The following is a 27762-nucleotide window of genomic DNA, read 5'->3' as shown; positions in this document are numbered from 1 at the left end:
AGGACAGGCAGAGGCAGTGACAGGAGCAGGGACAGGGACAGGACCAGGACAGGCAGAGGCAGTGACAGGAGCAGGGACAGGGACAGGACCAGGGACAGGGACAGGCGGCAGCAGCCGGTCCCTCCGGGTCAGAGCAGGCGGCAGCGGGCGGTGGGGGAGGGGTCACCTTGCGCTGCGCCCCCCGACTCAGGGCTGCGCGCGCCCGTTACCAGGACAACGCGGGAGCAGCCAATGGGCGCGCTCCGCCACCGCCCCACCCCCCGCGCACCGCGGCGCCCGCCGCAGCGCGAGCGAGCGGCTCGTGCTCCCTCGCGCACCAATCAGGAGGAGCCCTGGGAGCGGGGAGCGGGCGCCCGCTCGCTGCCTCCCCCCCCCATCTCCGCTCCCAGCCGGGAGCCAATCAGAGCGGGCGGACAGAGCATGAGGCCCGCGGGCCCGCGTGCAGACCTGCCTATAAAAGGGAGATCCTGGAGCAAGCGCGGTGGTCACTCGCCGCTGGCGCTCGGGGCGGACGGACACGCGTGAGGTGAGAGAGAGTCAGAGCCGTCCTGCCCGCATTTCACACCAACGCCCGCCGTGCATCCTGTCCGCTGCCGTCGCCCTCTCGCCATCCCGCCTCACGCTATGAAGACCAAGTTCTGTAATGGGGAGACCGATCCTTCTCCGCTTGGGCTCCTCCTCGGCTGCAGTCCCGGCTCCGGCGGTAGCGGCGGCGTCCTCCCTGCTGCCGGGGAGCCCCCCTTGCCGCTAGCTCACGCCGACTCCGAGGGTAAAGACCCCGTGGCGACGGGCGCCCTGATCCCGCCTTCCGCGGTGCTGCTGCCGCCGCCGGAGGAAGAGGATTCTCCGCTCGATCCCCGGACGCGGCGCAAGGCGTATCTGTGGTGTAAGGAGTTCCTGCCTGGGGTCTGGCGGGAGCTGCGGGAGGAGCAGCTGCAGATCAACCCCATCAGGTCAGTGCTGAGGAGCTGGGGGGGGGGTTGTTGGTGCTTGTGGAAAGAGGGGGTGGGGCCACGCTGGTTGTCCGAGCCGCTTCCTGGCACAGGAGGTGCGACAGATCAGAGTGTCTTTTTTTTTGTCTTTTTTTTTTTGTCTTTTTTTCTTTTTCCTTCCCCTAAAGCCTTCCAAAATGTGAGTTTCTGGGCGGAGGGGACTGGGCTTGCTGCCGCCTGGAGAGCGGCTGCGCATCCGCCTCTCGCCTTCCCGGGGGGGCGGTGTGGGCATCCCCCTCTCCGCACCTCGGTGTGGATTTGCGGCAGGCCAGGCCGCCCGGACCCCCCGGCCCGGGGAGCAGTGGAAGGCAGTGAGGGGGTTGGGTCAAACCTCCCCCTCCCCGGGCTGGGAGGGGTGGGGGTTCGGGGTGTCTGCCGCTGCAGCGCTTGGGCCCTGGGCCGGGGGGGTGGTACCGCGGACCCGGACGGGAAAGTGCTGCAGCTGGTAGGAGCTGCTGCGATGAGTACAGAGCTCCCTCCTGAGAAAGGTGTGCGGTTTTTGAGTAGCCCTAAACCTTGTGAAATTCAGAACCTCGCAGGTAAATGCGGTGACTCGTTTCTGTGTATAATCTTTAGTAAGCAGTACTTGTGACTCAGCACGCTGCTGTGTACACTGGGGATTTTTTGAAGCCATACGTAATGTGTCTGAAATCCTTGCGTTATTTGTGGAATTAAAGTCTTTTTATATCAGTCCGTTATGCCAGCTAAACTGGTGTTGCTTCAGAGTTCCATTTTTAGATCGCTTGTCTGGTGTCTTAATGCTTAATTGTTCTACCTGAGTGAGTAAGAGTCACACACAGTTCCGCAGGATAGGGTTGCCAGCTTCTTCCCTCGAATCCTGAGTGTACTTTTGTAGTCTTTCTACTTTTGTTGGTACATAAAGTACACGCAAACGTACCCGAATTTAGGTAAGAGCATAAACTGCTGACAAAGCTCTGATATGTAAAAGTATAATCAAACCCCATCGTGCTCATTTCTAAATGTATTCAAAAAACGTTATTAAAAACAAGCAACTAGGTGAAAACCAGGCCAGATAGCATTGTATTTTTAGATTATTTGTCCTCACTTAACAGGATTATAGTAATTTTATGAAGGGAGAGAATTTTTAGGAAACTGATACTGCTCCTGAACAGTAGACTAATCTGATAATATATCTATAATCTGATGTGCTTAATTTTGCTTTCATCCTTATTAGTGTGTGCACTGCTAACTAACAGGGGCACTTATTTTCTGAAGCCTGAGGTTTTTGCGGAGTTCCTCTTGCCTCTCGGAAACTTCCCCCTCTGACACACCACTTCAAAATGGCTTGATGGTTTCCTGAGAGAGGAAGCCAGGATGGGCTGAAATTTAAGAATGTGTTAAACTATGCTAATTGGCAGCTGCGTTTATTTTGGCAGGAGTCTTTTCACCGCTTTTGTCTCTGGAGAATGCAGCATTGTATCGGTTTGCTGATTGGAGTTTCACTGAGTTTGTCAGCGTTGCCACTTGGCATCAGAAGGAGTCATGTTTGTGAGCAGCTGCTGAACACTTTAGTATCATGGGATGTTGGAGGGGTCCAGTCCTTCTTTCAGACCAAAGAAAAAGTTCTGCATCTAATCAGAATGCAAGCATGTAAGCACATGTAAATGCTGTGGTTGTGATTTGGGGACAGCAATGACCCTTCTGCAAGGGCTTACCTGTAAGCAGTTTGTAGCTTTATCTGTAAGAGTGAGATGTGCCCTTTGCCCTTAAACAAGCTGTGAGTCTGCTTATCAGGAGAACAATACATCTTATTAGATGTGGATGGATTTACTCGATTAGAGCTAACTTTTGAAGTCTTAAGTGTCTAAAACTGTTGAGAACCTAATGGAGTTCAGCCTCAGCAAGACAGTCCTGCTTGTCTGGAGAGGTATAAAAAAAAGAATTTCTGGACTTTGATACGTTGTATGCAAGCTGTACCCGTGTTTAAATAAGTAACACAACAAACTACAACATTTTGAGCTACAACATGTTGAACTACAACATTTTGAGTTCATGTCTTTTGTTAAGCTGGTTTCAGTGTGTTTGGTTGTATTTAAGTATTGATACTTTTGACAAAATCTACATCAGTCTTTGAAAAGCTCTTTTAAAAGACCTTAGAAAAGGTCTTAAAATACAACTGTCTAGTACAATTTAAATGAAGCCTGAAATGCAGTTGATGTAATTAAATGATGTTCCAACTGCAGCTCATTAGTCTGCCTTTGCTCTTCCTTTGATATCCTTTCCAGCTTTCTTTCTTATCAGTTCACCTGCATGGTTCAAAGTTATTTTCCTAATATATCAAGAGATTTCATATCTCTTGCCTTGAAACATAGTTTTTAGATGCCTGCCAAGTCACCTGGTTCTTTTGTTTTCTTGAGTATATTGTGTAGGTGTTGTTTTATTACCCCGTTATCTTGAGATTCCTTCTCAGTCATCGACCTTGGATATGTAGGCCATCCCTTCTGTATCATCTCCCAGTTAATAAATAAAGTCATTTACTTCTTGGTAGCTTTTTTTTCTCTGGGAAATCTTTACTACATCCCTACTGCAAGATAACACAGAAAAAATACTTGGAAAAAGCATTGAGGGATATCAGGTCAGGACTAAGACCTGCATTTTAGCCACCATGTTTTGCATCTACCATGGGCTTTTTAAAAATTTGCTGCAATATTAATTACTTAGGTATTGGGCTTTGTGAAAACTTACTTTGTGGAGGGAATCGCATGGCAGAGGTACTGTTTAAATTCTAGAGTTACTGCAATAAGTTATCTAGCATACTACAAGTGAAAGGACTTCTTAAATCTGTGCTACTTCATGGTGAGAGACTCTCAGTAGATCTGATTTGCAAGTAAAGCAACAGTTTCTGTACTTTTTTCTTTTACAGAAGTGGAAGAAGTAATAGGGAAAATCTGTTTCAGAAGGGAAATTTGAACACTGTTAATTAACATTGATAATGAAAAGGATGCAGAAAGACAGTATTAAAGAAAATGTGGTTTGAATAGACTGGTGTTCATAGTGGGCAATTAGATGTCAAGGAACTCAGCTTCTCTGATCTATTATCTATTTAGATAAATCTGCAGAAAACAATTGCTGTCACTTTTATGTAGAAGAACACCTGTAAAATAGTAATTGCATGACAAGACAATGTTTTTTATAACCCCCAAATGACAATCGCAGGATTCCCTAGTTTATCTTACCTGATAAGATTCGGAAGGAGAGTTCAGTTTTGACAAATATGTGAGCAATACCTTTATTTTTAAAGAATTGCTTTAATTGTAAATTTTGAAATTGAAAATTGGTCCCTTAGAATGGTAGCTTAAGTAAGATGAGTTTCATCATTAAAGCTGTAGCACAGGTATTCAGGTTTAATCTTTGTACTTAATCTTTGTAGCTGTTATCTTGGTGATACTATCTTTTAATTAAGATAGAGGGTTATACTCACTACATGGTTTTAAGTTTATTAATGCTGCTGTCATCTTTATTGTGTGTGTAGCTAAGTATATCTGACAAGACTCCAGCATCACTTTCTAAAAGTCCTGAAAATAGCTAATTGAAACCTACATTTTATCTTGGTTGTCTGTTACATTTTACGTAAGTTTGTTCATAGCTGGAGCTGCAATTTGGACCAATAGAACTCGATGGTGAACTATACAGTACAAAGCATGAAGGCTGCCAATTTTTCTATTGAAGCCTTATTGATATTGTTGGGATATAGTTTCTCATGTTCATAGAATCATAAAATTGCTATTGTTGGAAAGGATCTTAAAGATGACCTAGATCCTGCCCTTGAACACTTCCATGAAGGGTATAGCCACAACTTCCCTGGGCAACCTTTTTGTGTCTCACCATCCTCAAATTAAAGAATCTCCTAATATCTAAATCTCCCCTCTTCCAGTTTTAACCCATTTCCCTTGTCCTCTCCCTACCCCCCCATGCACAAAGCCCTCCCCCAGCTTTCTTGTAGCCCCTTCAGATATTGGGAGGTTGCTCTGAGCTCACCTGGGAGCCTCCTCTTCTCCAGGCTGAACAACCCCAATCCCTCAGCCTGGCTTCCCAGGGAGCTGCTCAGCCCTCTGAGCATTTCAGTGGCTCCTCTGGACACCTTCCAGGAGCATTGTGTCCTTCTGATGTTGGGTTCTCCAGAACTGGACACAGAACTCCAGGTGGGGTCTGAGCAGAGCAGAGGGGGAGAATCCCCTCCCCTGAGCACTGTCTGTGCTGCTGGTGGTGCCCCCAGGACATGGTTGGGTTCTGGGCTCCAGTCACACACTGATGGCTCATGTTGAGCTCCTGGTCCACCATCACCCCCAAGTCCTTCTTAGGGATGCCCTCTATTTTCTCCTCCCAACTTGTATTTGTGCATGGGATTGCCTTGACCCACGTGCAGAACTTGGTGCACTTTTGAACTTGATGCACTTTTTACACAAGCCCAGTTTTGAAGCCTGTCAGGCTCTCTCTGAATCACATCTTTTTCCTTCATTGTGTTGACCTCACCACACAGTTTGGTGTCACCAGCAAACTCGGTGAGGGTGGACTTGATTCCATGTTACCAACAGAGATGTCAAAGCACTGACCCCTGAGGAACACTGAGCCATTGATCAGAACTCTTCAGGTGTGACCAGCCAGCTGGTTCCTTATCCAATGAATGGTCTATCCACTGAACCTATTGTTCCAGTTTAGAGACTGGAATGTCATGACAGTGTCGAATGCTGTGCACAGGTCCAGGGAGATGACATCTGTTGCTCTGCCTGTGTCCACCAGGGCTGTGACCCCATCCTCGTAGGTTGGGCAGGACTTGCCCTTGGTGGAGCCAAGGCTGTCACCAACCATCTGTGATCTTGCCAGACACAGAGGTGAAACTTACTGGCCTGGAGTTCCCTGGGTTTTCCTATTTTCTCTGTTTGAAAATGGGGGTTGTGTTTCCATTTTTCCAGTCAGCAGGAATTCCACCGACTGCCAGGACTTCTCAAGTATGAGGAGCCTGTTGGAGTAGATTCGTTACTCATGCTAAAGGAGTTGGTAATAAAGGGTGATTATTGTGCCTTTAATTTGTATAAAACAGAACTGGTGTGCTCATCAGAGCTAGTGGAAGAACTTTTTTTACTTTTTTTCCCAGAGGTGGCCTCAGCAACATGCTGTTCCAGTGCTCACTCCCTGATACAGTGGAGACACTTGGAGATGAACCACGGAAAGTTCTCCTGCGCTTGTACGGGGCCATCCTGCAGATGGTGAGTACACAAGAGTGCCTTGGGAGGGGAGGGGTTCTGTAGCTTCATCTTAGTATCTTTGGAGGTCTTGATTTTGTAACACACTGCAAGCATGTGTTGCTTTACCCTTTTGGGAATGTATTTTAGTTGTAGTGGGGTAGATTGCTAGTTTAAAGCAGCTTTCTGTATAGTTTGTAATTGTCCAGAACTTACACTCCTTTTTATACAGATCCTGACTGGCATGCATCAGCTGAAGACTCATTTGCTGTGTTTGATCAGTAAAGTTTTGTTTATGGTGTTAAGTTTGTGGTGTTTCAGGAAAGTTATTAAAGCTTGCTTCTGTACAGTAAGTAGGACTTGGCATTAATTGCAAGATTGCAAGAGACTGAACTGCTTAATTTTAATCTCTGTAGCCTAGCTGAATATTTTGTCAAGCTTCTACAGTGCTCAAGCATTCTCAGATATCACGGGTAGTTGTGTTGCTGTGAAATTGGATCTATACTGTTAGAATAAAAATTAAGCAGAAACATTAACACTGTACAGCCATCTCATCCCAAGTCATCCTTTCCTAAATGTGTCATATGCCTTGTAGCTGGCACAGAAGCTTAACCAGATGCTTGTCAAACTCTAATTTTGCTTTTATTTGATTAGTACAATGTCAATAACATTCAAATTTGCCGGATCTCAAGAGAAGTGGCTGGAAATCTGTTTGAAATTGTAAGATTTAAAATAATTAGTATTTTGTAAAGGTGATCTCTTATAAAGCTTACAGGCTGTTGTCACAGGACTGAACAGCAGATTTGCTCTTGCCTAATTTTGCTATACACTTGATTATGTTGTAAATAAATAATTATAAGTGTTTAACCTTATGAAACATGGCAGCTTCATAAGATTACATTTGGATGTTGGCAATTGCTTCTATTTGACTTAAAGGTCTGACTTTATTATCTATTCACTTGATATTTTCCACTTGATATTTTCAAAGCACTCGCATGCTTTGAATAACTCATCCAATATCTTCAAGAGGTTGACTGTTCCTGAAATTTCAGCCCCCTCTTCCTGCTTCTGTTGCCTTGACCACACTTTAATATTAAAAATCTCATTGTATGCTGTCACTCAACTATCTTTAAAGAGCCCTTTTGTTATACTTTGTGAGGTATTAACTTTCCCATGGTAGCAAGCTTTAACAGAAATATGTAAAATATTTCAGTGGTTTTGAAATAGTATAAAATACTTGGCTACACCACTGTATGTGTGTTGGGAAAGTTAAACTGTTAAACGAGAACAGTGTGTAGAAGTTAATGAATTAAAGCTTAAATAGTCTTTAGTTTAAGAAAAACCAAAAGCAAAGTGGAAAAAAATAATGGTGAGAGACTTTATTTTGAAATTACTCCTCAGGTTGATGCTAAATTTTTTTCCAAATTATTGATGGCTTTTACATGATGCTTGGATAACTAAATGGGAGGCATGAGTAGGAACATGGGCTGTAAAGCTGTTGGAGTGTAAACATCTGTTGGCCAGGAGCTGTGAAGAACTGTGGCCTTTGCCTTTTATTTCAAAGGAAAAGTAAACTTTGGTTCTCCCCCTCTTTTCCCAGGGCTTTTTTTTTAGCTTGCTTTTTCTGTGCCCCTATACACTGAAGAAATCAAAATAATTTGGGCTCTAAAGTCAGAATGAGTTTGGTTTGAAAACTGAGGGTGTGTTCATAACTTTCTAACAGTTCTCGGTGTTGAAGGATCTCTTGAGGTGTCTAACTTCCTTTATTTCCATAGTGGCAGTGAAATGACTGCTTTTGTTGGTGCAGTTCACTAGAGGTTAAGTAAGCAGAGAAAGTCCCAAGGTAAAATTTTAGATTGCATTGAGGTTCACAATTTTTGTCGACAAATATTTGTCTCTTCCAGCCCCTTGACCTTAAATGGAAGTTAAAATATAAGCAAACTGTTTTATTGGGGTACTTTTAAAAACCTCCCTTGGGATTTTTATGAATTCTTGGGTGGCATAAACAAAACCTTACAAAGAGCCTATTAAAAGTGGGTAATTTGATAATTTTATTAATGTTGCATTCTTAATTTATAAAAATTTATTATTTTCATTAAAACTAAGTTTAAAGCCTTATAGAGATTAAGGGACACTGCTTAATATGCTGAGCTCTGAGAACTTATGCTAAAATTGTGACTGAATTGTAGTGACTTAATGTAGTTACCACTTTGTTTCAGCCTTTGTGGCATGTTTTGACTTTTGTCTATTTTACTTCCTGTTGAGATTGAAGCACAAACAGGTATCTGCCCTTCTAATTACTTAATTTTAAATGCTATAGATCTATAGCAATCTGTACCAAATTATTCTGTGTACAGAAGACAAGTAAGTTAAAATTTGGAATAGAAGTGAAAAACAGATACCCAATACTAACTTAAGAATGAACAATACTGACACCATAATTCTTTGAGCCACCCTTTAAAGGATTGTTATTTTTTTTTTTTTTCAGTGTGAAAATAGCCCCAGTTTACTTATGTCTTGGAAGACACAAATGTCAGTACATGAAACTCATCCAATATAAACTATGCCAGCTGGCTAAAGCTGCCACACAGGGAAGGCTTTTTGCCTTCCTCAGTCATAACTGATCTATTAAAGGCAGTTTTTTGTGTGCATGACTGTTTTGGGGGATCGGGGAGGAGACAAAAACTGAGCTGGCTCAGCCATCATTATGAACGGTTGCACTGGCACAGATGTTTAAAATCAAGGATGTTTCTTGAGTAAATCCTTGAATTTATTTTTTTTAAGATAAATTTGTGCTCATGACAGTTTAAAAGTACTAACCACATAAAAACTTAAATATTTGAGGCACAATGCAGATATGTTCTACATTTAAAAAAAGGAAATGTCCTCCTCTGATTTACTTATTCTTGCTTCAGCTTGGTTGTTAAATTTAAAGGGGAGCATCAAAAGTAAAACTTCCTCAGGACAATGTTTAACTGCTGGCCTTATCAGTGTTAGAACAACTGATTCAGAAGTTTCTCCAACAATATGCTGTGTAATGTCCAGATTGGATTTCATATGCAGATCACTGTAGTGTTTCCACTTCAGTTCAGAGCAACCAGAACTTCCCACATCTTATCTGGTAGGATTTCAACATAAGACAGCATGAACAAAAATTAAGGTGAATTTATTTGAAGTTCACCTGTCAAAAGGTAACTTTGGGATTCATTCTCATACATATCAAAAGAGCCTTGAACTTTTTTTTTTTTTAAACAGCCAAATCAAAATCTTATATAAATGAGGAAAAAACAAGCCAGTATACCTAATGTTCTTCTCTGGTCTCTCAATTTCTAGGTGAGCAGATGCAAAACAAGCATAAGTGGTTGCCACAGCTCTGTGGTAAATCTCTTACCATACCTGCCTTGCTGCCTTTTTATTATTTTTGTAACTAAATAAAATGCAGACTGCTGTGTAACTGTAATTATCAACATCTTCTGTCATTGTTGGTGTCCATGTCTGTTTGTAGCATGGACTAACTACAAGTCCCTGGCACTGGCAGACAGCTTGACAGAAACCAAGCACACCTTTCGGGGATGTTTTGTGTTGGGTGGAGCTGAGGGTTTTCTGGGAGTGATGTACCACTTTAGTTGTATCTGCATGTGTTCTCTGCTGCAGGCTTGCCCATGCGATCGTGCCTTGAGCACTCTGGTTTCCAGGTGACAGACACGATTCACGGTATAGTATGAGATCTCTGAAGTTGGAGCATTCTCTACAGCTTTTGTTTTCTTTAGTACTGGATTTATTGTTTAAAAAAAAAAAATAAGGCTTAAGTAGCGTGAGCTACTGTCTGTGCATCTGAATGTTTACAGCAATGACAAGATATCAAAGTGCTGTCCCTTCCTTTCCTCTGCTCCCTCAAGAGAGAATGGTAACTTAAAATGAAAAGGGTTAGGGATGGCTTGGTGGCTTTTGTAGAGCTTGAACTGGGAATTATTCTTTACATACTGGATTCTGGGATTTCAGACCCTTTGGCAGGTAACAGCAGATCCTTAGAAGCAGAAATAGTCACTGCTGAATCTAAAACTCCTTGTATTCTCCTACCCTGAAGTTCAAATTGATGTCTTCCAACAGCTTCTAGAATGAAGAGAAGTTCCCCCTACACAGGTTGCCTCTAACTGCTCAGGCGGTTTCCTAAAAGGTTGTAATTCCTTGGAATTAGAATTCCTAGGAATTTGTCTAAATCAAAGTGTTGCAGTACTTTAAAGTCTTAAACTACTGAAGCTGAGTCAACTCAGAAAAATGGAGTTTTAAATATCTGGGCAGATGTTTTTAGGGGGGAAAAAAGTTGCAAGTTTCTCCTTTGTGCAGAATTCTGCCAAGCATCATTTGAGATTTGATACAGAGCTCGTCTTCCAGCTATAAGAGAAAAAAATTTGGGAAACTAATAAAAAAAAAAAATAACTCCATTTTCTGAGTCAAACTGTCAGATATATAAACACTGTTCAGTCATCTTTTGAGCACAGATCAGATCATGTGCAGTGTCTCTCATTTAGGACTTCAGTGTTGTACTTGGAGCTTCTTGCTTTAAAATCAACTTACATGATCACAAAGTAGACTTTAACAAATTGTTGTCTTTGTGCATGGAGCTCTCCTCCCTTATTAAAACTGCAGTGAGTGTTCTTAGTCTGCTTTGAGAGTAAACCTTTGCACAGTAAAAGAAGCACAGACAAACATGTAAAGAAATACTCTCTATATAAAAGATATATATAAAGATATACTTTCTATATGGAAATATTAAAAGTAGTTGTTAAATCATTCTCTTATCTGGATAATAAAATCTCATTTCTGTTGAAATAAGTAGCTCCCAGAATGGGACCTAAGCTGGAGTGAGCTATTAGAATTTATGGAATAAATGATGTTTTGATTGGTATAGCCAAGAATATATGAGTTAAATATCAAGCCCCACCAGTTTAACATCTGTTAAACTCCTGTTACATAAAATTGCATCCTCCTTACTTTGCTTTCCTTGACCACATGTACTGGAGACTTTTTCCTAATTCTAAGCTGAGTACATGGCCACTTGTGAAGACTGATCCTCTCCAAGCTCCCATTGCTACTTACAAATGGCTTCTTACTCATTCTCTGGACACTAATGCTCCATGCTGAGGGAACAGAAAAGAGGAAGGGATGCTGCAGAAGTCTCCTTTTCTGATGACTCTGCAGTTTCTATCCATAATTGTCTCTTTCTAATGGCACAATAGATGCCATTAGGTTATCTCCAACACTGCTTGAGGTGGATTTTTAGAACTGGCTAGCTCTTTATACAGTTAGACTTCTGGAAAGTGGATGCCAGTTCAGGTTCTAGGGAAAAGCCTAATCTGCTTATCTTCAGATGAACTGAACCGTTTTGAGAGCATCATTAATAAGGAAAGACTCCTGGCTGGTGAGTAACTTTCTGACCCTTCAAGAAAAATCTGAAAGATGCAAGAGTGGTATTGACATAGGACATGCTTGTTGAGAGAAGCCCTCTGTAAATGGCTTTATTGTTATTGAATAATTACGCATTTAGCTTAAATGTATATTTTTTTACTTCATTAATTTCCTTGAGAGGATTATAAACTAATAGTATCCATATTGTCTTGTTTAAATGTATTCTGGTGGAATGGGAAGTACTTGCTGAAAGACCACTGATTGATGTTAACTGTACTACTTCTATAGCTTCTGAAATACTGTAACTGCATAGTTGGCATAAACCATCAGCTTGTTGGGCAGTACCTGAGGCAGCTTAAGGGTATTTTATTAAGTTCACATTTCCACCGTTGTTTTGGACATGGTTAGAGTTTTTTTAAAGAAAGGAGAACACACAGTTCTGTGAATTGAATGTTTTTGTTCAAAAGGTGGAGACCCAGGCTACCTTCATGGGCCTCTAAATCTAGTTGGTCTAAACAGGCAATGGTGGAATTGCAACATAAGCAGCAGCCACAAACTGTCACTAATTCTAAGCAAATATTTGCTTTCTGTTCTCCTTACCTTCAAGCCCTTTAAAGGAAAAGGTTTTCGTTACATCTTGAATTTTAAATGTGAAGGTCTGTTAAAAGCATGTGCCATTGAGGGTTCAGTTGCTGAGGCAATGGTTTGATACTCAAACTGCTTTTTAATGACTTAACAATCCTAGCTCAATACATCATGCATGGGGCTTGTTACAGTTTTGCTAGTTTAGTATGTTGTAGTTCTTACTGACACATCTATAGCCTATGTGGGCAGTTAATTTGAAGAAAAATTTTGGATTTGCGTAGCTCTTGGTACATCATACATGTAGCCTAAGCAGTGTACTTAAGTGATGAATTTCTAGTCACAAGAAGCTTGGAATATAAAGTAATAGAAAAAAACAAGTGCTTTGAAAGTTCTGTGGCATTGCCTCTTCTAATAGTTCTTATAAGGCTTTTATGTAATCCATGTAATGTCTCAAATGCTTTAGCTGCCAGAATACTATCACCCCAGATGTTATGCAGAGGAACTTAATTTTCTCTTAATTAGAAATGTTCCTTCTAAGCTTCTGATACACTAAAGTCTTGTTTTGAAATAGTGGGAAGCAATAAAAGCACACCTGAAAGTCACCTCTCAGGCTGTTTACAGGAGTGGCTTGGCCTCAGTGGCACATCCTTTTGAAAGATCTTGCAATTGTGTGAGTAGTTTGATGGTAAGAGGTCTCATGAATAATAGTGCTGTAGCTGTCAGATTAAGACAATGTTGAGACATAGTTAATTGTAGCTGGCACTTCTGTTCCCTTTGTTCTGGTGGTTGCAGGTTAATCATGTTAAATTTCATCTTCTCATTGTGTTTGCTTTTTCTCATTCATAGAGGTCCTGTAATAAAGGAGAGACTGTACAGTCTCAGAAAGACAGTGACTTGCAAGTGAGTAATTAAATTTGTTTATTTCACAGGATTTTATGGATGATAGAGAAATGTGGTGATCCTGGTTCTAAACTGTTACTTCACTGGATGTCTGGGCTGTGTTTCTAGAAATGATAAAAAGAAATGTTTGCTCATAGAAGTAACATTATAATGTGAGTGTCTGTACATAATTTGGGAAGATTCAAGCATTCCACATTAATCAGAAACATCCGCCCTTTCTACCCTAAATGGTTTCTTACCATTTCTAGCATTGGTATCAGTGCCACAATTTTTAATACTGGACTCAATAATCAATATTGTGCTGTACCCAATACATGGATGAACTGTTCTGTGGGAAGTACATGAAGCTGGAGAGAACTTCCTCCTGAACAGGGAGTGTTTCTGATTAACATTTGTCTTTGGATCATCTGTGTTCTGCAAACTTGGAACCATTTCTGCTCATGCAGCTTAATGTTTAGCCGAATGTATCTTTTCATAAAGTCAGCTAATCAGGATATGGTAATTTAGATTTCTACCCTGAGAGTAGGGTGTTTTCCAGTAAGGGATAACAGAACATCTTCACCAGATGCTGTGCTTGTTGGTGTTCAGCTTGGTAATGTTTTTGGCAGAGATTAGGAAGAAAAGCATCTTTTTTGGTAAGTGCTGGCTTTTCTCAGCTGGTATTTTCTCCCTTCTGGGAATGCCATCTGAAACAGTTCAAGCATTTTGGTTTTTCTAGTGAGTTGAAACTGGTTTTTAAACTGTTGTTGGATGACTGCTGTTCAAGAGTTCTGAACTTTCAGCCAGTTTTACTGGAACAGCTTCAAGCAATTGAACCAAAAATGAACTGAAAAATGTACTGGTTAGATTTGTTTTCTTCAGAGATGAAAAATTGAGGTGGTTTGGTTTCTTTCTTGCCCAAGCTAGTAAAAAAAGTTTCTAAAGTTTAAAAAAAAATATAAATGCAAACAAGCCCCACCCTGGAGCCAGCACAAAGTTTTACAGTATGGGAAGCAAAGCTTTGAACTTCAGAAAAATCTTTGTCTGAAAATAGTGATCCTGTGCCAGTAGGCTCAGGATTGTTTTCTGCTATTAATCTCAAAGTGCTGGAACTTTACTGTGTATTCAAGAATTCCTGTTGGGGTGTATTGATTTTCCTGAAGCTAGGTAAAAATTGTAGGTAGATTTGATCAGAGGTGTTAATATCATCCTTTGGAGAAAGAAAAACCTCTGGGTAATCCCAGAATGTTCTGGATCAATAGCAGAAAGATTGTAGTGGTTCAGAGCTGCCTGGTGGTTGAAAACTGATTGGAGGTAGTACAGTCTTTTGTCAGGTCATAAGGCTTTTTAATACAAATTATCTAGTTTACCTTGTTCTGCTCTAGTTAGGGTTTTTTTTCCTCAAGATATTACTATTTATTTTATAGGGAGCTTTTTTGAAGCAAGAATAAAGCAGAAGCTTTATTCCAACTGAAAAACGCTCTTGATCTCTCCTTGCCTGAGCTGGAAGGGTCTTGTAAACAGTGTTTATAACTCTTAGGTTTGATAAGCAATGATCAGCTTTAAGGATTCACTTAAAAAGGCAAGTGGCCTGTCTTCTTCAGAAGCTTGTTTAAGTACAAAAGCTCATGGTCCTGATTGTAATCAATTTCAAACAGAGCATCAGAGTTTAAACCACCATGTTCTCTTGGCAGTGTATTCCAGAATATTTGAAGGCATTGAAATACATAATTTATTTGGTTACAGTACTTGATCCTTTAAAGAAGTCATCACTTGAATGATGAGGTGGATACCTGGGTTTGCTCAGTGTCTATGTGAAACATGCTACAGAGTTGTCCAGTGTCCTTTACCAGTTCATTTGCAGACTTGTATTTGACAGTAGAACATGGGATGGAGATTTGGCAAATAGTCCATCAGGTGTCATGAAGAAGCCTTTGTGGCAGAGATGCACAGGTTGTTATTTCAGAGCTCTTGTGTGACTTGTTCTCAAGTGGCTCTTGTTACAGTAGAGGAAGTTTCATGGTGCTCTAAACTTTCTTTTAAGTAATGTTTCTGATTTACTTTTTGGTGCTTGGTGTTAAACTTCAGAACATCTGAAAAGTTGAGATCTGTGGTGCTGAGGGCATGTGAAATGATTAAAAGTAGGTGTTTTTGGTGCATTAGTTCTGCTTTGAGTAGCTGAGATGGAAAAACAGTAGTGGGAATGGACGAGAGACATTGATATGAAAATTCTCTTAAACTCTCATTTGGTATTCTTGATGGTTCTTTTTATTGAAGTTAATGTTTCACAACATAGTTACCCCAGTCTTTTCTGCACTTCAATATGAAATGCTAGATTTTTTTGAGAAGATGCCAGAACAATAAGGTCAGGTCAGTAATAAAAACAGAACTCCCTGGAGTATGTTCAGGAGTGGAGCTTGTACAGAAAAGTTGTTTACTGCCTGAGACTGCAATGGCTGCAGTGATGCAAAAGACTCTGCAGTCCAAAATACGAGAGCTTTCTTAATTCTGTGCTCTTAATTCTTAGGTAGTTAGGTGTCATAGGTCAGACTTGACAATTAATTGCTTGAAAGCAGCCAGAGGCTTAAGAGATCTATGGTTTGGCTACAGCTGGGTTTTGTTTAATATAATTGGCAGATTTGATTTATACTGTGGCTTCTTTGTTTACTTAAGTCAGACCTTAGCCACCAAGAAAGCTATACTTAAGTAATTTAGCTATCTTTGAGACATATATCAGACTTATTTTTAAGCATTCATTAACTGTCTGCTTGGATTGTTATGGACTGAGTATATTGATGTAAAGAAAGTATTAAAAGTTTTGGAAACTTGAGTTATATTTGGAAGTAGAAGATAAAAATGCTTATACATGCACATCATGTTCCTTAACAGAAGTTTGTTAAAAAAAAAAAAAGGTAAGTCAATGTGCTTAACAGAAAAAATTCTGAAGTCATTCTTCTAGTGAAAGACTGGTTACTTCAGTTGTTCACTTCATTCACTTAGAAAGTTTTTTTGTGAGACAGTGTTCTAAAGTGTGTTAAAATAGCCAAGGGTAATAACTGCAGTTCCTCTGCTGTGCTTCAGTAGGATAATTTTTGTCAGGAAATGAATTTGCAGAGTTCCCACGTGTTAGGGAAGAGAACTCTGACTTCTGCATAGTATTTTTCTGACCTGTTAAATAATACAGCTTTTTCCTCCCCAGATCTAAACTTGAAAGCAAAATATTTGTATAGCTCCTATGCTAACTAGGAGTTGTTATTAGTCAGAAATTAGTTATTAGTCAGAAATTAGTTATTAGTCAGAAATTAGTTATTAGTCAGAAATTAGTTATTAGTCAGAAATTAGTTATTAGTCAGAAATTAGTTATTAGTCAGAAATTAGTTATTAGTCAGAAATTAGTTATTAGTCAGAAATTAGTTATTAGTCAGAAATTAGTTATTAGTCAGAAATTATTAGTTGTTATTATAATTTTTGGTTAGCAAATTGAGTTGGCTTTATAAAGTTAACCCTGCAGTTTCTCACTTTTTGTAGCAGTTTGGCTGTTGTGCACACCCAAGTTCATTTCTGTGCAAGCACCAACTAAATTTTTTTTTTTTTTTCTAAGGGGGCAGAAGCCATGGTTCTGGAAAGTGTTATGTTTGCCATTCTTGCAGAGAGAGCTCTGGGCCCAAAGCTGTATGGGATCTTTCCACAAGGGCGACTGGAGGAATTCATTCCTGTAAGTCCTGGTCATGATTAGGCAGTGGGCTGCTGGTAGCAGTTTTAACTGAGCGCAGCAAGAAGGTTTCTGCACTGCCTGGAAAAGCTGGGATGTGGGGATGGAATACTTGGCAGCCTGTAGTAATTGCTAGCAGTAATTTGATATGGTTATAGTGGGTGTTGTAGGGGCCCTACTACAGCTCCTGCCAGGGAAAGATATCTAAAAACTCCACAGCTGTAGCTGGGACTAATAAATGAAAATAAAAAGCTTGTTAGATACCAAACATAGTATTGGAAGCTGTGGAGTAACACTTGAAACAGCAACAAGAGCAGATGATTTGACATTCTTAAATATCTTACCTAGTCTGCTTTGAAGATATTCTTAGAGTGAGATGTGATATTCTCCAAGTCCTGATCCTAGAGGAAAATTTACAAAGTTGTAAGTAAGATGGGCTGGCTAACTCAGCTTTTGTGACAACAACACTTTAAGTTCATTTGGGATGAAAAAAGTATATGGCTTGAGTGTTATACTGGTATTTTATACTACACTACATAGAGAATAGTGCTAGTATTTAATTGCAAAATCATAACTAATTCAATTAACTGTTTTTAAAATAATATATTACAGAGCAGGAAACTAAGCACTGAAGAACTAAGCTTACCTGACATATCTGCTGAAATAGCTGAGAAGATGGCCAGGTTTCATGGCATGACAATGCCATTTAATAAAGAACCTAAGTGGCTCTTTGGAACCATGGAAAAGTAAGTTATACTTTAAAGTATGCAAAAAAAGTGACCTGTTGTAATTTAGATAATAAGATCATTCTTCCTGAATGCCTGAGAGCACAAGTTCTTGCTGTACCCAGACACTTTCGTAGTTGCTTGAAGAAATTAAATTACCCAGAAGAACAGTAACACTTTCTTTAACTTTTTTAAAACTTTCTTGCTTGGGAAGACTAATACTTAGTCACAAATGCTGTACTATTGTCTCTATTTTTAACAGATATCTAAATCAGGTGCTGAGGATTAAATTTACCAAAGAATCCAGAACTAGAAAGCTGAACAAACTCCTCAGTTACAATCTCCCACAGGAAATGAAAAATCTACGGTAGGTTTACTTGTTCCACAGCTGTCTTACAGCAACTTATCTTGCAGTTTCATTATGAATTTCTATACTTGTTCAAACACACTATACCCCATATTCATTTTAGTTTACAAGTTGGTTCTGTAACCAGCCTGAGCCTCCTGTGACTACAAATGGATATGGTCAGTTGTTTTGCAACAGTGAAGTTAAACTTCATTGTCCTGATCTTAGACTTCTAATTGAGAAAATAGTCTTGCTAGAAACTAATAGCACTTCAGATGCTTTACAACAAAATACATTCTGTACTTGGAATTGGAACTGAACTTGAAATTTGTTGCTTACAAGATCCCATATTGATCTTTTCTAGAGCTATGCTTGAAGCAACTTCATCCCCAGTTGTGTTTTGTCACAATGACTGTCAAGAAGGTAGGCTGCTTAGATTTCATGGCCTTGTTCAGTGATGCAGTGTTAAGGTTTTCCTGGTTATTTGTTTTCTTTCTGAGGCATGTTTACTGAGGTACTGCCTTGGCAGCTGGTGTGAAGCAGCAGCCTCTGCACTCCCAGTGTGCAGCACTTGCAAAGCAATTGTCTTCAGCAGCCCTGCAGGCTGGTTCAGAGAACATCAGGTATCATAACTGGATTAAGCAGAGGATGCACATGTGCTCAGTTAGTACAGATCAGGTCAGTTGATGGGAGCCTTAGGTATTTTCAACTAAAACCACATCTCTCTTAGCTGTTTGCAACACACGTGATCAAGGTAGGGTAAACTTAAGTCCTTTTTTAAAGATACTGAAATAGTACAGTGAGTGAAAATGGACGCTATGATAGTTTTACTCAAAAGTTTTCAGTTTTTATGGTAAGAAGCATTAGGAAAATCTTATCCACCCTTTTTTTAAAGTGTTCTCTCTGGGATTCATGGAGACAATAAAAAAATGAGAGTTCTCTGAAGAAATGAAGAGGAGGAAGGTTTAAAGGTGGTGGTTATGCTGTATTTATGTTCCCTACCACCTGTACAGTGGGTGAGCTGAACTGAGCTGGAAGGATGCTATAGGGGACCATGCACAGGGATGTTTTGTTCTCAGAAGTCCCAGCCTTAGTAGCTAAGGCTGAATTGGCCTGAAAGAAGAATTCTCTGGAGGGATAGGTGTGTAAGGACAGGCAGCACAAGGGGAAAAAGCTACTGCTGTGAGGTCTAAAGAGCTAGGTCAGTGGTGGTGGAGGTCAGGGTCTCATTGCTGGTACATCAAGGTGCAGTGCTGGAGGATTCAGAACATGATAGGGCTGCGGCAAGCTTTGGACCCTAAATTTCCAAGGCAGAGGTGGGTAAGGTGAAATAGTGTGCTTGTTCTATTGGTGCACAACAAGCATAGAGAGCAGATGTACCTGTGGAGAGGGGATAAACTTGCAGAAGTTGAAATTACTCTAAATTTAATTAGTTGACACTTGACAGGGGCAGACTTGATGTCTTTCAGATTAATTAGTGACCAGGTGAATTGAAAGACAGATAAAGCTGTTATAAAGGAAAAGACTGGTCTTTTCTAGAGGTACTGATTGTACCACATATTAGAATAGCAAAGTCATCAGTCTGTGGCTTTCAGGTAGCTGAAAAGTAATTCCTGTCCCAAGTGCTGTGTGCTGAATGGTTGTGCCACACAGGTGAGAGATGCTGCACAGTGAGTGTGTGGAAACAAACAATTGAGCCAGGGCTGACAGCATCACCTGAGTTAGCTGCATGCCAAGCACTGCAGAAACAGGACCCAAATCTACCTCTGCCTGCACAGAAGAAAACTTGATTTCAGCTTTACAAGGTTTATAGACTAAATCTCACCTCTCAGTGGGTTGGTATACAAGCAATGCAACTCAGCTTTTCCTGCTGATCTCCAGTAGAGATGTAAGGGAAAAATGGCTTTACCTGAACAACGTTTTAGAGTATTGCTTTTCTGTAGTTTTCCTGGGACATTATTGAACATGCTGTATTATCTTAAAATTTTTAGGTAATGTTTTGTTTCTGGAAGGCAAAGAGAATTCAGAAAACCAAAAGCTGATGCTCATTGACTTTGAATACAGCAGCTATAATTACCGGTAAATCACTATTTTCTGTTTGGCAGGAAGCTCTGTTGTGTGCTACAGTCAGAGCAAGTCATGCACTGCTCATTATCTGTGTATTTTAGTGAGTTCTGTTCTGCTCTGGTTCTGATGGTCACCTAGTGCTGGCATTTAAGGGTGATCTCAGTGTGTGGAGTCATTGGGATCATGAAACATGAGCACAGTTAGAATGTAATCACACCCTGAATTCTGATATTGTACAAGTGTATGTTCCCTGCTTGGAGTGTGACCTCTTTGCCTGCTAACAATTAGAGGTGTGTGTGACTTTGTGCTTAGATGTCTTAGCTGTCTGCTTGGTAGCAAAGTTCAATATTTTCATGTAGCTGATAGTTTTAATTCTTGACTGTCCATCTTTATTAACTGATTATAATAACTTGCAAAGAAAGCTGTATTCTAGTCACCAATTCATATCCTCCTTTAGCAAAATGCAGTAAGTTCCAGGTAGCCAAATGTTTTAAAACTTGATTTTAGGTTTGCCTAAGCAAAACCAGCTAGTGAGCAAATACTGAGGTACTCGTGGTTTTTTTTAGAGGATTTGACATTGGAAATCACTTCTGTGAATGGATGTATGATTACACGTATGAGAAGTACCCATTCTTCAAAGCTAGTTTCCTTAAATATCCTTCAAAGAAGCAACAGGTATGTTGAAACACATGATGAAATGCCAGGACTTACTCTTTTCTCCATGACTACCTTAAATATAATGCTTTCTGTAATCCTGACTAACTTTGCTATAAAAATAATAGAAACTTCATAACAGCTACTCAGGATAGAATATTTACTCAATCTCATGTAGCCATCACCACAAAAAGTCCAGTAGTTTTCAGCTGTGAAAGTAGTTGGCAGTAGCAAAATGCTAATATCATGACGTCTTAAACTAGACTTCCAAGCAATTGGTAGAACCACCATGAATCTTTGTTACCTCTAGCACTGTCAACATTTGGAAAAAAGAAATTGAGATATTGAAAGGCCTGGCTAGTTCTAAAAGAAGCAAATATGTCTTGAGATGAACTTGAGTTGTAACTGTTGTTTCCTTGCCCTCTAGCTTCATTTTATCTCCAGTTACCTTTCTGCATTCCATGATGGCTTTGGAAGTCTGAGCAATGAAGAAAAGTCCAAACTAGAAGAAGAAGTGTTGATAGAAGTTAACAGGTTACTTGTTTTTCACAACTATTTCTTGAAGCTTCCACTATGGTACCTATGCTTACTGGGTGAAGAAACAACAGCCAAGAGATTAAGCTGTGTACCAGGTGGAAAAAAGTGTCCTTTTGTACACAGTGTACACTGTTAGTGCAATAAGGAAAATACCAGTACATGGGGAAGCTAATGGGATTATTGTTATAATGCCATAGACATCCCCAAACTAGGGAATACTATTCTAGGAGGGTATTCAGATAAGGTGTTGTGGCTTAGCTTGGTGTTTCAATTAACACAGCCTTGTAATTTCAGGTTTGCCCTTGCATCACACTTCTTCTGGGGTCTGTGGTCTATTATACAAGCAAAGATCTCATCCATTGAGTTTGGTTACCTGGTAAGTTATGTAATTTTAGTTTCATGTAACTGAAAGTGTATACTCTTATTCATCTGTGGTACATTATCAGAATATAAATTAAATGGTCTCATATGAAGCAGAGTAAAACTTAAAAATCAATTCATTGCTAGTTTGTATTATTTCCTTAAGAATGTAAAGAAATCTAAGATTGAAAAAAAATTCAGAAATTCTTGTGGCTACATCGAGGCTATAGATTTATGTATAACTTTTGATATATTTTTTTATATATATAATATAATGTATAACTTTTGATACAGGTCTAGTGTACTGTAGAGTCACAACTTTCAGGTACACTGGAAATCTTCTGGGAAGTGTTACAGAAGCCATTCTTTTTAGTCCCTGTTTGTTTTGTGTTTTTTTTCCTGACATGCTGGCAGCAGCTAATAATGTTACTTTTGAAATAAGATTGGAGTCCAGAACACACTTCTGGAGCTGGGCTTCCCAAGTAGAGCTAATCAAAGTTTTGAGATGAATTATGAAGGTAACAGCTAACACCTTCATTATGCTTCCCCATACCAAATAAGAAAATTGAGCTGTGTTTGCTGTATTTATTACTCCTGTCCCTTAATTCTCCAGGAATATGCCTTGTCCAGGTTTGATGCATACTTTGATCAGAAGAAGAAGCTGGGAGTGTGAGTGTGGGAGGTGTGCCTGTTGTTTACTCTATGAAGATGGCAGCTGGACAGGACTTACACTGTGCTTAGGCTACTGTATCCATAATGAAGGTGTCACTGAATTCTGGTTCCTTGGAATGCAGGTGTACAGTACTGAAGACTGTAAAAATGACTTGTTTGCAGTTTTGTGAATACTTGGAATGAGATTGGGAGGCAAGAGTAAAATACAACCGTGCAATATCTTTAAATTTTTTTTTTTTGATCTAGAAGATATTTTATGGTATCAGAGATGCTTATAATTAAGTGTCAATACAACATGGCTCAGAGCAAACAGTGTTACTGTGAGTACATTCTCTAGGGGGGTGTTGGCATTATTGTTTATGTTAAGTGGAACAATTGTAAAAGATAGTTGTAAAAGGTAATTGTAGACACTGCCTCTGAATGAGAAGGAAAAGCAAAGGAGACAACTGTTAAACTGCAAAGTAGGCTTAAAATCTTACTCTGAGCATAGGTTCCACGTGCCCCATGAACACTAGATTCTGAGTTGCTGATGTGCTACACCACTTTAAGCAGAAAGTAAAGAAGCACATTGGAGCAGTTTGCTTCCAAGTGCACCCATGAATGTTTCTCTTATCTGGTGTGCCTGTGAAATCAGAATGAATTTTGAACTGGACATTCTGAAGGCGTTTGTCTTGAACTGTTCATTCTGTATTCTTTGAAAACATGCTTTAGCCCAGCCTGCTTGTCTCTTAAAATGCTGTGTCCTGCACAAGGGGTTTTGTGGGCTGGCAGCACTGGGAAGAGTGCCTTGAATTACCCTCTTGACTCCCCAGATAACTGGATTGGCACTGACAATGCTTGGAATTGGAGCCCATCTCTCCTTGTGTTGCTACAGTATATGGCTCTAAAAAATGTTGTAGACCCAAAGACTGCAGAGAACACTTCAGAAAATAGCTGTTCTGCCCACCAAGTGTTTATGTGGCTTGGGAGTTGTTCTCTTGCATCTTCAATTTTCATCATGTTCCAGCAAATCCAGTAAATGGAGCATCCTGTGGGGAACAATAATCTGTATATTGAAACTTGTGTATATTCTGTGTCTGTCATCTAAAAATTTCATTAGATTTTTGGGAGTTTGTTTATTTTGAATGTTATTTGTTTGTGATTTCTAACACTATCTTAAAATAATAAACTTCTAAATCTAACCTTTTTCACTTGTATAGCAAATACTGTTTGAAGCAGCTGAAAAGATGAGCAGCATTTCATGTACTGTATAGTATAACTTGTAAAAGCTGTCACTTTATTCTCTAGTACAGAGAATCATTTTCCATACACTCAATTACTAAGACTTTATAATAAATATAAAGCACTTAAGAATATTAACTATGGTGTTTTGAATTCTTCATTATATCTGCAGGATAAAATAGATGCTGTGTCTTGCCTTATTCTATGATGGAAGTCCTTTCTTGCTAGGCTCCAAAGGCAGATTAATTCAAGCTCAATGCTCTGAGATTTATCTTCCACTTAAATATGTCTTTATTATATAACTGAATGCTCATAATGTGAGAAGTAAAGGTAGTTAAAGCAAGTGATGAAAAATAGACTGACGATGAGTTTATAAAGGCTCTAGTTTAGAGGTAGGAAATTGTTTAAAAACTTTATTGTATCTATCCTGTTAACTACCCTAAAACTGTGGTAAAAGTTAAGTTTATATTGAGTTTTACTGGCACACCAAATAAAGTATTTGTAATATGAATAGTCCTTTAATTGTTCTAAGCCACAGGAGGCTTCATTTAACAGTTACTATTGAAAGCAGTGAATCCCATGGTAATGAAAGGGGAGGAAACAGTTTAAAATCCTGCTTTGCAGCTTTGGCAAGTATGGATGTGTAATAAGTGTCTTGGTTCTTCAGGAAGCCTTTTTTGTATTTCAAGGGTAAAATCTGGTTCTGAAAGAAGCCCATGGAGACTGTTCTGTAACTCATCTGTTGTATTTCATGCTTCTCTGAAGCAAAAAGGGAAGGGAACTGGGTCACAGCTGTGCCAAGGTGATACAGGTTTAACAGAGGTTTCAACACTTAAAGCTGAGCTGGCTCTTGTTGAAGCAAACTGAGAAGCAAACTCAGCTATGAAGTTCCCAGGTGAGACTGCTGCAGCAGTCACAGAACTGCAGCTTTATCCCAGCATTAGTGGGGTACAGCACTAGAGGAAAAGCAAAGCATGCTCTATCTTGTACCTTTAGGAATCTAAATTAATTTTCAAGAGGGTAGGATTCACCTGGGAGTTCTGTGGGAGGCTGAGGTGGAGAGACAGGTAAGTCAAAACTAAGGAGCAGAAAGTCTATTCCTGGTTTTTTGGTTGTTTTTTTTAAATATCTGCCTAGTAAGACCAAAATATTTTTCTTTGAGTACTTGTAATGGACAAGCAGGAACTGGAGCATATCCTTCTCTTACTCAAAGTCACTGAATGCTAATGTTGACTTACAAGGTGACTAAGCAGCTATTTTAATGTATTGGCACTTCTGCAATGGGATAGTGTCTTGTCAAGGCATTCATAAGACCTGGTATAAATAGTTAAACATTTCTTTGACAATAACTATGTTGAAATTGAAGAACTGTTAGATTTTTTTCATCAAGACAGTTTAAAACTACAGATTAATACTCTGTTCAGTTGATTTGTTAAATACAACTTGTGCTTGAGCTCTCTTCATACTGCAGGGTTTTATTTCCACTTTTTCAGTTAATGTCTTTGTGTCCCCATTGCCTCACAAGTCACTGGTGAACAGACCTGCTATTAACTGGTGAAAATGTAACTTGGTAGAAGAGTTTAAAAAAAACACAACAAAGCAACCTTTTACTTTTTAAAGGCAGCAATCACTTCTCTAGCCAGACAGCTGTGTCTCAGCTGCCACTTGGAGGTGATACAGGGGGTAATTAGCATAATCTGAGGTTATCTAAGTAATAACCCTGTCACTTCAACAGCCATTTATGTAAGGTGAAATTCAAAATAACTCAGACTTGGGGAAAAAATATCCCACTGTGTCTCATTAAAGTCCAGCCCTGAAAAATTCATCCTGTGCTATTCCAGAGCCATATCAAATGGATTGTCCTACCCCTTCAAGAAAAAAAAAGTATTTCTGTTGTGAGCTGGATACAATCTATTCCTAAATTAAACATCTTTTCATAGGGGTGATGCCACTAATCAAAGATTTTTGGAGTTGACGGTTGATGAGGGAGAAAGTGTGTGTTCCTGAGAAAGTGTGTTCCCTGAGAGGGGCTGGAAATAAAACCTGCAAGGAGCAGCAGTGGTGAAAAGCAAGAGCAGTCTTTGTTCTGTGTCTTCCCATCAAATACAGTTATTTGCCCTAATAGGAAGAAACTGAGATTATTACCAGTATTATTACCACTTTTTGAGATCAGGGGTGTTCTTCCACTGCTAGGCTGCTTCACACTCTAAAGCTGCCTTGGGAAATCCCTGCTTCCCAGCACTGAGGATGCCAACAGGAAAAGCTCACCATAGCGGTTTGGTGCCATTCTCCTCCCAGAGGGGAAAAGCAATTGCTTAAAAATGTTACTTTGCAGATCAACTCCTCCCTTTGTGTTGTAAAACCTGCTAATGGAATAATTCCTTTTTCCTTTCTGTTACCTTGGCTGAGATTGCACTGCAGCTTAACTGGAATGAGCTCAGTCCTTCAGATGGAGGATTTACCCCAGATGGTGACTGGCAAGTGTACTGAGGCTTGCAGCCCTGTTTTCCAGGGACCTGATTTGTCCTGCAGGTCACTTTCTAGACATGATGGGAAAGAAAGAACCCAACTTAATTCTGTCAGAGTATCAAGAGTCTGCTGAGATCAGCTGCCCCTGCAGGACCTTGGTAACACCCAACTCTCAGAAAGAAAACAACCAGAAAAAGCTTAAACTGCATCACTGAACAAGGTCATTGTCCTGCTTTGGGCCAGGATAAGGGTGATTTTTTGTCTTGTAATTTTGCTTTCAGCTCAGTCTTTTGTAAGTAGCTGCACTGCTGAAATTCATAGCAAGTTTCTCAGTGTCTGCTTCTAGGACTGATAGCCCTGAGTGTTTATAGTTACTGCAGGAGAATGTTGTGCAGAACCAAGGACACTGCTCAGCTCTGAGGAACATTTGCCCTTCAGAGGGAGAAAAAGAGTAAAGAGGTCACATGTGAAACCCTCCTTTAGGGAGGAGCAGACAAGATAAATGACCAAAACTGACCCAAACAGAGTATTCCATCCCATACACCTCATACTCAGTACAAATTTGAGAGATCACGAGGGTCAAACCCCTTCCTGTTTCCCCTTCTTCCCCTGTCCCTGTTTGCTTCAGCATCCTGGGAGGATTCCATCCCTTCCTCTGCCTCTGCTCCTGATCCATCCCAGCCTGAATCTCTGTGTTCTGCCTCCAGCTCCCAACTGCTGCTGACCCCAGGATTCCAGCCTGGACTGTCCCAGGGCTGCCCTGCAGCCTCAGTGGGGATGGGAGAGTTATTGGGGGAGAGGGGGAGGAAGCTGGGATCAATTTTCTTGTATATTTGTATAGATTTAGTAATTTTTCCTATTTATCATTCCTGTTTCATTAAAGCTGTGTAGTTTAGTTTCCAGCCCATCAGTCTCTCCCCCTTATTCTCTCTCCTTCCTTTATCAGGAATAGGAGGGGGATTAATAGGGAGCATCTCTCATTCCATTTAATTGCCAGCCCAGTGTTAAACCCTGACATGAAATATTAGCAGCTACATTTTAAGAAACTGCAAAATGGGATGTATCCTCTGGCTTGCAAATAGAGCAGAAAGCAAATATATGTTTATTTCCAGAATGAAGAAAATTGACTGTCCTTAGCCCAGATGTCAGTGTCTTGGAGCTTGTGTTACACTTTACAGCTGCAGTGCTGTGGGTTCTTGAGATCCCTGAGTGATCCTGTGTAAAACCACAGTGAATGAGTCTGCTAATGCCTCCAGACACTGTTTTGTCTTCTCTGCATCTCCAGCAAATCACTGCAGCTTCCCAGGGTTACTGGGGTCACCAGAGCAGCAACTGGAAGCCAACAACTGCTGCTCCTCCTTCAGCTGTCCCATGAGAGGCAGCACAGCCCTGCAGCTGTTCTGGGGATTCCTGAGAGCAGGTAGGGGAAGCAGCATTGCTGGCTGGCCCTATAAAGACAAAGCTTTAGGAATTCACATCCTCCCTTGAAGGATTTTTGGGGCAGCCTTAGGGAAGCTCCCAACAGTTTTTCTCTGATGCTGGCCTGGATCTGCAAGAAGCACCAGTTGGAGTGTTTTAGGAGAGCTGAATAAATAGCTACAATTGTTCTAGACTGAAATAAAATACAGCGTGCGTGTGCAGGGCCCTGGCAGGGAACAAAAAGGAGCCTCTGTACTTGGTGCCCAGGCAATGAAGCTGCTCACTAGCAAATGGGCTGCTTTTTTCTTAAGGTGAAACTCACTTTTTATGGCTTTTGTATTCAAAGGATATAGAGCCCCTACTGACTCAGCATTAAATGCAATGGCATTTTAATTATAACTATAGTTATAATTGTAATTGTAATTATAAATATAATTATATACCCAGGGAGCTATGGACCAGTCAGTCTCAGGTAAAATCCTGAAGCAGATTCTGGTGTCTGTACCAAGGC

The 27762-nt window shown here is 40.2% G+C and overlaps 1 protein-coding gene across 8 annotated transcripts; it reads left to right on the top strand.

Annotated features, from left to right (window-relative positions):
- Positions 1-160: 160 nt before the first annotated feature.
- Positions 161-23501, top strand: CHKA (choline kinase alpha). Of its 8 annotated transcripts, none has more exons than XM_071761744.1 (12): positions 166-953; positions 6109-6220; positions 13037-13090; positions 16671-16784; positions 17394-17527; positions 17769-17873; positions 18217-18275; positions 19844-19931; positions 20486-20594; positions 21001-21149; positions 21405-21486; positions 22084-23501. In XM_071761744.1, exons 1-12 carry the CDS (start codon positions 625-627, stop codon positions 22141-22143), a joined length of 1395 nt encoding a protein of 464 aa, XP_071617845.1. In that variant the 5' UTR covers positions 166-624; the 3' UTR covers positions 22144-23501. The 8 variants fall into 8 exon arrangements, with proteins under 8 accessions (XP_071617849.1, XP_071617845.1, XP_071617847.1 ...); XM_071761745.1 differs by having other exon boundaries at positions 351-953; positions 21001-21107; XM_071761750.1 differs by lacking the exon at positions 166-953 and adding an exon at positions 2433-2603.
- The last annotated feature ends 4261 nt before the right edge of the window (positions 23502-27762 follow it).

The sequence above is a fragment of the Heliangelus exortis genome, chromosome 18 (genome assembly GCF_036169615.1).
Source record: "Heliangelus exortis chromosome 18, bHelExo1.hap1, whole genome shotgun sequence".
In the NCBI taxonomy this organism is placed as follows: domain Eukaryota; kingdom Metazoa; phylum Chordata; class Aves; order Apodiformes; family Trochilidae; genus Heliangelus; species Heliangelus exortis.
This window is presented reverse-complemented; position numbering and strand designations above follow the sequence as displayed.

Excerpts from the sequence above, each read along its gene's own strand:
- CHKA (XM_071761744.1), top strand. The coding sequence starts at position 625 with ATGAAGACCAAGTTCTGTAATGGGGAGACCGATCCTTCTCCGCTTGGG. Across the intron at positions 16,785-17,393 it reads GACTGGAGGAATTCATTCCT|AGCAGGAAACTAAGCACTGA; the intron begins GTAAGTCCTGGT and ends AATATATTACAG. Across the intron at positions 17,874-18,216 it reads CAGGAAATGAAAAATCTACG|AGCTATGCTTGAAGCAACTT; the intron begins GTAGGTTTACTT and ends GATCTTTTCTAG.